The sequence below is a fragment of the Hyperolius riggenbachi genome, chromosome 6 (genome assembly GCF_040937935.1).
Source record: "Hyperolius riggenbachi isolate aHypRig1 chromosome 6, aHypRig1.pri, whole genome shotgun sequence".
NCBI classification, from domain to species: domain Eukaryota; kingdom Metazoa; phylum Chordata; class Amphibia; order Anura; family Hyperoliidae; genus Hyperolius; species Hyperolius riggenbachi.
Genome location: NC_090651.1, coordinates 235,132,739 through 235,145,627, shown reverse-complemented (window position 1 = coordinate 235,145,627; position 12,889 = coordinate 235,132,739). Strand labels below are relative to the sequence as shown.

The window sequence follows — 12,889 nt, the reverse complement described above, 5'->3', positions numbered from 1 at the left end:
CTCTACAATCTATTGAGCCCATAACTTCTAAAAACTTGTAATGCTTAGGATACTGCAGAAATGCTATCTGCCAGAATGCTTGATGCACATATTACGCTTTTCTACAAGGAAAGAAAGCTGAAATTTTATGCAATAGCTACTGCCCGATTTCACTCCTCAATGTGGATACCATAATCTATGCCAAAATGCTGGCATCATATTGGCACCTCTGCATCCCTCCATTGTTGGGCTAGACTAGGTTGGCTTTGTGCCATGGCGGGAGTCCAGCAAGGATACAATGAAGGGAACACAACTAATTCAGTGGGCTGGGAAGAGAGAGACTATGGGACGACTTCTGTCAACAGAAGCAGAGGCGGCCTTCAACAGGTGTCTTGCAATTTTACATAAACATGCATTGAAAAAAAGAGACCTTGTGCTGAAGAGGTGAATTTATATACAGAATACCAAGACTAGGGTTGAGGTAAACCGATGCTTTTTACCCGAATAATGTTATAGATGGTCAGTGAGATTCTTACTATTTCATCTCGCATGCAAATTGTATGCCTCATGGAAATGGGACAAATTCACTTCTTGTCAACTTTGAATGGCTCAGCTCCACCTGCATGCATTGTTGTTATTACACTAGAGACTTCATTCAAAGTGCCCATATACTAGCAGATGGCCACACAATTTTACCAACAGATAAATCCTCCTCTGATCGAAATCTGACCCAGAGAAGGATCTATTACTGCCACATGCTGAAAATAGATGTTTAATAAATTTCAGCTTAATCTATTAAAAATCTTTTGAACTGCCCCAGTACAGGGCCAATTAGCGGGCCCGTAGGTCTCCCCACATCTAGTGCGACTCCAGTGCCGCTGCAGACCGTTGGAGCGCACTCACCTGTTCCTTGTGATCTGGTGGGAGGTACATAGTCATGTACTATATACACATATATGCCGCCAGGTCACGGGGAACAGGCAGCTGATGGAGATGGAAACAACGCAGGAGGGACGGCACCTGTGGACAGGTGAGTGTGTGCCACTGCCAAAACATTGCAGGGGGCCGGGGTAAGCACCATTTTAGATGGTGGGAGACCAAGGGGAGTCCGTAGTTCGTCCGTCATGCCCCCTTTCAAGGGAGATCTTTCCATCTGGAGCGATCAATGTTGAAATTGCAATCAGGCTCTCTGGATCTCAAATCTGCCAGGGAAAAATCGATCAGTGTATGGGCACCTTTACAACCCTAAATGCTAATACTTCTAGTATTTGTTTCGGGGGCACTTCTACAAACATTTTGAAGATTGCCACCTTTGCAGATCTTCTGTGTGGTTTGTTCTTTGTGATCTCAGCCAATAATCTTTATCCTTATTTAATTTAATCATGTCTGAAATATGCCTCTAATGTTAAAATGAATTATCGCTTTAAAAGTCTCTAATGCTAATTCAGAAGTAGAACACTCTCTTGGAGAGGTTCCTCATTAAAATGTTTAGGTGTAAAAGACTCGAAACAGATTTTCCACTTACACTATGCCTCACTCATAAAGACCATTGACAACACAGCACTTGTGGGAAATTGCAGAAACTGACAATTTCTTGGTCTGGGAAGATGGCAATTACCAAGATGAATTTATTACCTAGAACTTTATATATCAGGCAGACTTTGCTGATTTACATACCATCATAAACCTATAGTGCATACATGTCAAACTCCAGCCCAGCCTGCATAGCCATTAAATTTGGCCCTCAGGTGGTTTCCCCACTTTGCATTATGTTTGGCCCACTCTAGACCAACAGCCAGGGAAGCTTTATTGGAGGTGAAGCCCTAGGTCACCAGGGAAGCCATATGGGGAGGTAGGGGAAAGCACTAAACACTATGGAACTGTATAGGGGAAGGAGGACCACTAGACACCAGAGAACTTAATAAGGGAGGAAAGTGGCAAGTAGACATTGAGGTTAACCCGCAACTAGGTCCCAGTATGCTAATTGGATTCTTAGAACCCATCTCAGGTTCTCTTTAAGCATTGCTATTTCACCCACATTTCCTTTATTTTACACTGTGTGCTATATGCTCCTTTATTTGTAAATATTTTATGCTTCTTTTACCTTTTTTAAAAAATAGTTAAATTCATTAAGCCAATTATCTAACTGGAAAATAATTGAATCCTGCCTCAGAGAACACTGCTATATTGTATTTTACAAACTATCGGTCAACTGGTCACACAACAGAGAACCCTAGCAGCTCAGAGTGACCCAAGACCACTAGGAGAGAATAGGGGACTAAAAGAGACCAATAGCCCTCCTACTAAAAAACAACGCTCAGTTTAGTTTGCTTTTTTTTTTTTTTAAATAGAGGGTATTTGCAATGCTTCCGCTTTAAAGAGAACCCGAGGCAGCATATTGAAATCCTAATAAGACCCAGAGGCATGTCATGTGCACAATGACATGCCTCTGTGTCATTCTATCACCGCTGCCAGCCCCCCCTGCGCTCTGCTGTCCCCCCTTAAAAGATCGCCAGGCTAGCGACAATCTGCTGGTCACTAGCCTGCTTTGTTTATGTGAGGCTTGTCAATCAGCCTCCTCCGCATGGCCCCTCAATAACATGCTCCCCCCACCGCTCCGCACCTCTGTTAGCTTCCTCCAATAGGAAGCCAAGCCGCAACCCAGGAGTACTTCTTCTGGGTAAATCTAGTTTTTACTGTTGCACTGGCTCTGCTGAATGACACATTCATTGAAGAATGCCAGAGCTAAAAATCTATGAACTATTGACACTTTATCTCTTTCCTGCTTTTAGAAGCCATTTACTGCCAGGGAAGTGTTTTATGACTGCAGTTACTTATCAGTGAGGGTTATACTATAGTCTGACCAAGTCCCGACCCGGGCAGAATCTGTTACTTGCATACCTGATTTTTAACTTTTTCAGGTATAGAAAGAAAAAAAAGGAACACAGCATAGTCATTTGTGTGCTAGGCACTGTACATACACTCGTCCATCTCATGTCACCTCAATTGTGAATAATCCCAAATACCACCTGTTTTATGAAGGCAAACCCCACTGGTCCCACAACGTGACAGTGGGTGATGTAGCTTAAAAAAAAAAGGACATAACTGCAGCTGCTTATCTTGTGTGCAGGTCATGTTTCTGCTTTAAAGTGGACCTGAACTCTTGCAGAGGACAGAAGGAAAACTGAGAAATGCACCCTGTATGTATTTAGAGAGTTTAGCCAGTCTAATTCTCCCTCATATGTGACTAATCACAAGTTGTAATTTGATCTCCTCTCTGTGTCAGCTGACTGCTTAGGCAGATAAGCTAATTTGAAAGCACATGATTTCAACAATATGTCTGCTTCCATGAAAGCAGGAAGTAGAACCTGCAGATTTATTGTAGGATTTGTTTCAGTTGTAACAAAGACATGTTTTTTCTTTAAAGGTTCTTGCTGCAGATCTTTTAGAGCAGAGAAGAAGTTCTGAGTTCAGGTCTGCTTTAAAGAAGACTGTGCACCTGGAATACGTTTTTTTATTTGAACCTTACGGTGATAAGAGACATTTGTAACTGCTTACCTAACGGTTGCTGCTCCTCTGGCCATGGGAGCTGCCATCTCCTACATGGACAGACCACAGCTGCATCGCCTTATGAACTTCCCAGGGAATTTGTGCCCCTGCCATATTGCATGCAGGGCCGGGACGAGGCATAGGCTGGAGAGGCTCCAGCCTCAGGGCGCAGTGTAAGAGGGGGCGCAGAATTCATTCAGCTGTCATTCCTAATTGTGTTTGAAGCAGAAATAAATAAGAAAAGGGGATATATGGCAGTGACTGCAAGCCAGATAACTAGATGTTAAGGTGTTGGGGAGGTTGTGGGCCCTGTGGCGCCTCTTAGTCTAATAGCAATCAGTGTGTGATGGCTGGGGTGGCAGGGATGGAGGGGCGCACTTTGGTGTCTCAGCCTTGGGTGCTGGAGGACCTTGTCCCGGCTCTGATTGCATGGTGGCAGATGTAGTCTGTGGATGCGAGAACGTCTCTGCATTCCTGGGCTACATATCTCCTGGCATTGCTGTGTGTGGGGGAAAGGGTTGTTGGACTAGTTAACATTGCCTTGTGATGCCGTCTCTCAGCTAGCTGGTGCTTAGACTGCTGTCCAGAGTGCAGAAATCTCTATGTTCCTGGTGGTGGGGGACAGGACAGCTGACACAAGAGACCCTCATTTTCTCAGACAGGAAATATTGCCTTTCAGGAACCAATCACATTATAATGCCGAACATAGGTTGTGGTGATGTAACAGACTGAGCCACACCTTTCTTACATGAGAGCAATAATCAGTAAAGGTAAGAAGAATGAGTTTATTACACAAGTGGTCATAGGAATAACCTGTAGATGTAATTGTAGTCTGCACACATCTCATACAGGAACAGAGCGAACAATGACACCACTGCCTCCTATACGCCTCTTTGATTAGATGTGAATAGAGGGCTAGTGTGGAAATCGGAGGGAAGGGAAACAGAACAATGCCACCTTTATGTAAACACTAGAGTGATCTCGGGCTTCCAATGAGTGGGCAGCATGAAAAGATTAACTTGAATTCAGGGCACGTTGCAGGGCTGAAATATCATTCAGGTGCTCAGCTGAAAGAACACTGAGCCTCATAATAGCACTTACATAATGGAGAATTGGTGGAGATGTGTGTTCAGATGAAAAAGGAAGAACAATTCACATGAGTTGGAAAAGGAGAGTTTGCAGGTGAATCTCACAAAGGTTTCAGTGACAGCAGCGGTTATCATTCTAGAAGGCGGATTTGTAGTGTTCGAATCAAAAGCAACATACAACAATAAGGTAAACGCTTCACAATATGACCTGTAGCAGCAAATCGTGATCATATGGCTATAGACAGCTTGAGATGGTGGGGGAGAGAATTATTATTCAGTTATAGAAAACCATCTTCTATGGCAAGGTTCAATTAAACCCAACAATTTGTAAGTGCACAGTCTGAAATATTTCACACTGCGAATTCTAAATTCATTTCTGCCTTGTATACTCTTTTGTGGTCATAAGCATCTCCTCTTTCACACAGCCTCTCTAACCCATAGCGTTGTGGTCTCCCCAGTGAGCATGGGAACAGACATATGAAATGCCACAAATTCATTGAACAGCTGCGGATGTGGAATCTCCAAGTAGGGAATCTGGAAACCTGAGGATTGAGTTGCCAAAGTAACAAAAAATGAGGCATCCTCTGACTGGCAGTGTCTTTTGAACCCTACTACCATGCATGGTCTCTGCCACAATGCATTCACTCAGTTAAACCAAGAAGGCTTTAGGCCCCATTCACACTAGAGCGTTTTGCCGTGATTTCGGCAAACCGCTCAAACGCTAGCACTTTTTAAAAGCGCTAGCGTAATGAAATCGCTAATCACAGAAAATCGCCCAAAACCACGAAACGCAAACGTGTCTTCTGCACCTTTTTCTGGTGATTTCCTGGCGATTGCGTTTCAGTGCTATAGAAGCGCTAAACGCGATCGTGGCAAAACTGCCGCACTGTTCAGTAATTTTTCCGTGTGAAATCGCGAAAAAAATCACTCCTGCAAAACGCCGGAAAAAAATATCCGGCGTTTGCATTTCTAAGTGTGAATGGGGCCTCAAAGTGGACCTGAACTCTTGCACAGGACACAAGGAAAACATAACAGAAATGCACCCTGTATGTATTTAAAGAGTTTAGCCTGTTTAACTCCCCCTCATCTGTGTCTAATCATTAGTTGTAATTTGATCTCCCCCCTGTGTCACATGACTGCCCATGGCAGATAAGCCCATTTGAAAGCACAGGATGTAAACAATATGTCTGCTTACATGAATCAGGAAGTAGAAACTGCAGATTTATTTTAGAAATTGTATCAGCTGTAACAAAGAAATGTTTTTTGTTTATAATGCTGTTGTGTATATTTTAGAGCAGAGAGGAGTTCTGAGTTCAGGTCCACTTTAATCCCATCATGGCTAAATATTTACCCAAAATATTTGAAGCGCAGTAAACAATTTCTGTTACGTTATACAAGTCAATATCAAATGTGGGTAGTCTTATTTAAACGAGTATGCAGAGACATGCCATGCTATCATATTTATTGTGTTAGAAAAATTAGCTCATAAAGAAAGGGAAAAAAAAAAAAAGAAACAAAAAAAAAAATCAGTCAGCATGTAAACTCCCTTTTTTTCTGAAAACCTCAGAAAACTGCATCCAAGTCGTCATTATCGTTATCTTTATAATTACCAACACATGCACAGTTGGGGAGATGTACAGCTGAAACAGCCATGCTTTCTCTCCAGTCAACAGTGAGGAGAGGAGGTGAGCAATGCCCCCCCCCCTGCCAGAGGCCACTGCAATGACACTGTGGTACGCCTGACAATGAGAAGGCTAAACATAGTGAATACTGTAATGTTCAGATGCCCCACCCACTATGACAGAGGAGGACGGACAACTGACGCAAGAGCGACATGGAGGCTGCTATATTTATTTCCTTTTAAGTAATACTAGTTGCCTGGCTATCCTGCTGATCATCTGTCTCTAATATTTTAGCCACAGACCCTGAACAAGCATGCAGCAGATCAGATGTTTTTGACATTGTTGTCAGATCTGACAAGATTAGCTGCATGCTTGTTTCTGGTGTTATTCAGACACTACTGCAGCCAAATAGATCAGCAGGGCTGCCAGGCAACTGGCATTGTTTAAAAGGAAATAAATATGGCAGCCTCCATATTCATCTCACTTCAGTTATCCTTTAAGAGTCGTGGAAAGGAGGTGGAAAGGGGAGGCTAATGGTTTTTAAAATTGAGGTAGCATTTAACAAAACGGCAGGTACACTCATTTAGCCATTGTGTTCTCTCACCTTCCTATGCTGCTCATAATTGCGGATAAAATCTCGTAGTTGCTCCTCTCTGCTTTCCAGCGTGGAATAAAGCTGCTCCATTTGGCTCACTAAGTCAGCCTTTTCTGACTTTAATCGTCTGCGATCTGCCTTCATAGCTGCCAAATAAGACAAAGGACAAAGAAATGTGAATATATTATACACACTGCAAGAACCTGGCTACTAAAACATGAAACATACACATATCTGTAAGGTTGTCCATGTCATTTGCCAATATTCTAAAAAACTGTACAGTCATGTACCAATGCTGAAGTTTCAGTACCTGAAACCACAGACCATTTAATATCTCAGGTGAAAGTCTATTAGCAATCTACCACGAAATTACCAAAACTAGTGACCGCACTGTTTTCCTCCTTATAAAGGACAACCGAGGTGACATGATGAGATAGACATGTGTATGTACAGTGCCTAGCACAGAAATAACTATGCTGTGTTCCTTTTCTTTCTAAGCCTGAAAAAGTTAAAAATCTGGTATGCAAGTGACAGTCTCTGCCCGGGTCAGGATCGGGTCTGACTGGGTCAGACTATAGCATAACCCTCACTGATAATTACAGCCATAAAACACTTTACTGTCAGTAAATGGCTTCTGAGAGCACGAAAGAGATAAAAAGGGTCAATAATTCATAGATTTGAGCTCTAGCATACTTCAACGAAGGTGTTCCTTGAGTACTAGATTTAAATACAGTGGGATGTGAAAGTTTGGGCAACGTTGTTAATCGTCAAGTTTTTCCTGTATAAATCTTTGGTTGTTACAATAATAAATGTCAGTTAAATATATCATATAGGAGACACACACAGTGATATTTGAGAAGTGAAATAAGGTTTATTGGATTTACACAAAGTTTGCAATAATTGTTTAAACAAAATTAGGAAGGTGCATAAATTTGGGCACCACAAAAGAAATTAAATTAATATTTAGTAGATCCTCCTTTTGCAGAAATTACAGCCTCTAAACGCTTCCTGTAGGTTCCAATGAGAGTCTGGATTCTGGTTGAAGGCATTTTGGACCATTCCTCTTTACAAAACACCTCTAGTTCATTCAGGTTTAATGGCATCCAAGCATGGACAGCTCTCTTTAACTCACACTACAGATTTTCAATTATATTCTGGGGATTCTATAGTCTGGGGACTGAGAAGGCCATTCCAGAATGTTGTACTTGTTCCTCTGCATAAATGCCTTAGTGGAGGGTCGTTGTCTTGTTGAAAAATCCAGCCCCAGCACAGCTTCAGCTTTGTCACTGATTCCTGGACATTGGTCTCTAGAATCTGCTTATACTGAGCGGAATCCATGCGTCCCTCAACTTTGACAAGATTCCCAGTCCCTGCACTGGTCACACAGCATGATGGAACCACCACCATATTTTACTGTAGGTAGCAGGTGTTTTTCTTGAAATGATCTTCTTAGAGCTGTGGAACAGAGGGCAGTTCAGCGAAACCAGGAGGCCTGTAAGTTTCGGGACCCAATGATATTTTCATGTTTTGTTTACAATTTATTGGCTCAGTTCAGGTGTCCTTTAACCTTTAAAGCCCACCTGCCATGCCAAAAAAAAAAAGCTGAGCACTCATGAGTATATTTTATACAATATAGATGCACTCCTTTTTAAATTGAGCATCTAATGTCCAGGTATTTGCAGATGAATATTCTGTTGCATTATTCATGAAATGACTAACCAATCTGTTACTGATTTTGGAGGCACAGCTTCCTCTCACCTCAATTTCTCCTGTGGCTGGTTAGCTAATCATGTGACGCCAGAGTTACAGCAGCCAGCAAGTTTTTCCTCAAAGGATCCTGTTATTTTAGGTTTAATTAAAAATAAGTGTTGGCAAATAAAAGCAACCACATTTCTTAGTGTTATTCAGATTGCACACCACTTTGGCTTCTGGGACCCAGCATTCAATAGCATACAAATACTGCTGTTAAGAATTCTCCATGCCTCCTAACCACACCCCTTTTGGGACATGGAGAGAGCAAAAGTAATGCATTATTGCCTGTTCAATGTATTCGTTTTAATGCAGTTTGTGGAGATGGCTCTGTCACTTCAGAGGAAATTTGTGTTCTCTGCACTGTTCCAATCTGCTCTACATCTCCTGCCCAGTCTCTTGCCTTGTGTTTGCCAAAAGCATAAGAGAAGATAGAGGTTTACAGAGGCCAGGGTGCCCAAGGTCTTATGCGCTATTGCAGTAACGTGAAAGATCATTTCTACTGGGCTGTTATTGGTTGACAGACATCCTGTTTCTCCAGTTTTTGCAATATTGTTTTCACACGCTATAATAGTGCCAAACTAACATCTAGTTAACCACATAAAGCTGTAACAGGATACATCACACTACAGGGAATGGACTTAATTTCAGTAGATACAACCATCTATACCTCACACAGCCTCCTTATGCACAGCAAAATTACACATTCTAAAGATATTATCTTTTAATTATTAGAGGTCTGTGAGAGATCACAGGCTTACAAAGAGCAAATGCAATTAAAAAAGGGCCATAATCTATGCCACCCCAATCTCAAAAAGCCTTCCAACCTCTATGTAGAAGAATGTTTATTTTTTTCAGAGAAGTGGATGTGAGAATGCAGTGCTGGTGTTTGTAAACAGTATATGTTGGCCACTGTATTATTCTGCATTCTGCCGCAGGGGGTGCAAGCGCCTCATACTTGTCATCATGGCAGATGCAAGCACACTACTGAAATGTTGACAAGGATTGCCTTCTCTTGTATGCCTCATAATATAACTATTTACTGTCTGCGACATTTCAAGAGTTTCATTACTGCCATGTGAAAGAATGCTGAAGAATATGGTGGTTCAACTGAAGTTTCAGACATGACTATGTATGCCGTTCAAGAACACCAGCACTACATTCCATTGTCTAATGCCCCCAAAAGAGACACTAAAGAAGCTTCATCTATTTCTCAATCAGCCTTCAACTAATGCAGATCAACTCTCTGATGTAAGGCAATCACAAAAAGTTTCCGCGTTTCTAGTTGTTCCCTGATGTAGTTGTACAGATGAGTCACTCAGAAAGAGTTATAGCTGGGCTATCAGCACTACTACCTGGTAAACCAGTAGTTAAACAGCAGTAGCCTTCATATTTTCCAAATTGCCACACATCCAGATAATGGAATTTGAGCATTTTAAAGAGTAACTGTCAGGCTGCAAAAGCTAATTTAAACCTCTATTCTCCTGTGTTAAACAGTTTAGAAGGAAGCCAAAAAGGCAATACTGAAGTTAAAAATCTCTCTTACTGTGATGTGTGCTGAACAGCAAGGCTGTTATTCCCAAGCTCGTAAGGAGGCCGGCAGGACGAATACCAGATACTGCAAAGCATTCTGGGGCTGCCTCTTCTCCCCACTGCACTACCTTGGGTCATCCCCTTCATTTCCCTATCACGCCCTAAGGCTGCTTTCACAGTGAGAAATTACAGGTTCATGTTACAGCAGCTTCTAACAGCAGCCTAAACTTACAGCACTGAAAAATCACAGGGCACATGTTCCGTTAGAGTATACTGCATGAGTCCGCTATTGTTCCTAGCCACACAGCTAATTAATATTCACTGCACAGTAGTGTTGTCCTGTGCATGAGTCCGCTATTGTTCCTAGCCACACAGCTAATTAATATTCACTGCACAGTAGTGTTGTCCATTAGGATCTTCAGTGTTCTCCCCAGAATTTTTTTCCAGCCGGGTGGCATGAAAAAGTAGCCGGGTGGCATGAAAAAGTAGCCGGGTGGGGCGAGATGAAAATGCAGGGCAACTCTGTTTACAGCATAGGAGGAGGTGAGGAGGTGAGCCGATGACAGCCGGGTGGTCACCAAATCTAGCCGGGTGGAGCACCCGGCTAAAAGAGCCTGGGGAGAACACTGATCTTTTTTGTGAGTCAAATCATCAGAAAGCAGGGAGGATATGACATCACAATTGGCTTCATAGGAGACAAACATGGAACCTGCCATGAGCTGTCAGGAGCATTATTCTCTGCAAATACTATATAAAAATTCTGTGAAATCCAAACGTGGACAGTGAAATGCATATGTAATGTAAGTACAGCCAATCTTTAGCTACTGATATATGTGTTTTTTTCTCTGAGACCCTATACCTAACAGCTCCTATTTAAAGATAGGGAATTTGAGAGAAAACTCAAAGAATGTATCTTAATCCCCCAAACTGATGTGTATTACCTAGAGAGAGTACGTAAACAGTAATAAAAACCTGCAGTTTTCTTGTTCATGAGCAACAGGAAGTGAATGAAATCAACAGTAACAAATCCAGCAGTAGTTCTGATCCTTCCCTACTCCAATACAAAGCTCCACAAAATTAAGAGTGGACTGGGCGAATCTATGGTTGAAATAACAAACCCATTTAAAGAGACCCTGTAATGGGCAGGCATATATAATAATCCCATGCCTACTATCCAAATGCAGTTTAATTTTGCGTTAATCAGGTGCAACATGACCGTCTTATGCCATGGGGTAACACCACTGCGTGTCAAACACTGACCAAAATGGCACTTGTGGCCAAGAGACGGGATGCTGACCTGCTCCACAAGCGCACAGTTCAGCTGTCCATCTGAAAGGGGCCTTAAAGCAAGCCTGAACTAAAAATTAAAATCAAAATAAACATCACATGTCATACTCGCTTCCTGTGTAGTCTGCTCAACAACCTCTTTCTCCTCTCACGAGTCCTTGCTCTGACAATTCAACAAATTTAGTTTGAAGTACTGAACTCAGGCAGGTTTTAACTGATATGACTGAGCAAAAATCAGCTTCTGGTTGGCAATACTTCTCTGGATTAAATGATTACAATGCAAGTTTATGACCGGTTCTCTTTAAGCAAATATCTATTTATTTCAATGAAATTCCAGCCCTCATGGCTTAAATCAAAACAGATAATTGACGCTTTACTGTTTTTTTGAAATTATGTCTAATCAGATATCCAGTCTCAACACGTACCTACATTCCATGTCTGGGTTTTTGATACAATTATGGAATGTGTTTATACTTTGAACAAACTCTGCAATTCATATTATTTATCAAAAACAAAATATGCAAGGATAAGTAGACTAAGTGCAAAACAGCAATAGATTTTATTTTCCCCCAGAGAATCTGAAACGCACTGTGCAGCTTACAGACAACCTTCACTAGTGAAGGAAATAACCTGCATGGTGCAATTTAACTTCACAAATAAAATGGACTTTTAGATTAATTTCTTATTATGCCTTCTGTGGGCTACTGCGCATGTGCAGGAAAAGTACAGTTCAAGGGAAGCATATTAAACAATAACACACTAACACAGCTGTATAAGAAAATACAAAACTAACTTTATTGTTAATCAAAACTAATCATAGCAAACAATTTATATTTGACCTTGAGTGGCCAACCCACTCACACGTATACATGTAATTAATGCGCCAGGAAATTTGGGCACAAGGCAAAGCTGAAAAATGGCTCACACTGCTCCTGCAAAAGTCCCATCGGCGGTAATTACTATTTCCTCTCCAGGCTGCTGTGCACTCTGGGGTAAGACGTAATTCAGCAGCCAGCTATTGCTGGCGGCCGATTATGCTGTTTTCATAGTAATTTGGGCTCTTTTTTTGAAGGCACCCAAATAACTGAGCGCCGCAATAGCTGTAATTCACATTACAGCCTTTGGCGGTAAATGGTGAGCCCAAATTTCCTGTGTCATTTTTGCCTGACTCGGCTCATACACCATGCTACCCAGACATACACATCACAACTGCACCTAGGCAACGGCAAATAACGCACTTGGCAGAGGAGGTCCCAATAGCCACCTCGTCCGAGCACTGAGAGTGTGTACAGGGCTTAAAGTGGACCTGAAGGGTGAAAAAAGTGCTCCAAATGGGTACTTGCTTAAGTAGAGGGAATCCTACAAAAATCATCCAACTCCTCAGATTATGAAACCACCGACTCAGACTCCAACTCCAGGCACCCAAAAATACTCTGACTCCTCGACTCCAACTCATACTCCACAGCCCTGTGTTATACACCAGATCT

At 42.0% G+C, this 12,889-nt stretch overlaps 2 protein-coding genes across 6 annotated transcripts in view; one reads left to right on the top strand and one right to left on the bottom strand.

The window, feature by feature from the left end:
• Positions 1–12,889, bottom strand: part of KAZN (kazrin, periplakin interacting protein) — a 294,829-nt gene that overhangs the window by 93,015 nt on the left and 188,925 nt on the right. For all 4 annotated transcript variants that reach the window (XM_068240530.1, XM_068240528.1, XM_068240529.1 and 1 more), the window contains one exon: positions 6,843–6,979. In XM_068240530.1, coding sequence (XP_068096631.1) covers positions 6,843–6,979 — 137 coding nt within the window. The remainder of the gene's footprint in view (positions 1–6,842; positions 6,980–12,889) is intronic.
• LOC137521377 (uncharacterized) overlaps positions 1–12,889 on the top strand; it is a 30,285-nt gene that overhangs the window by 16,143 nt on the left and 1,253 nt on the right. The gene's annotated exons all lie outside the window — the stretch shown is intronic.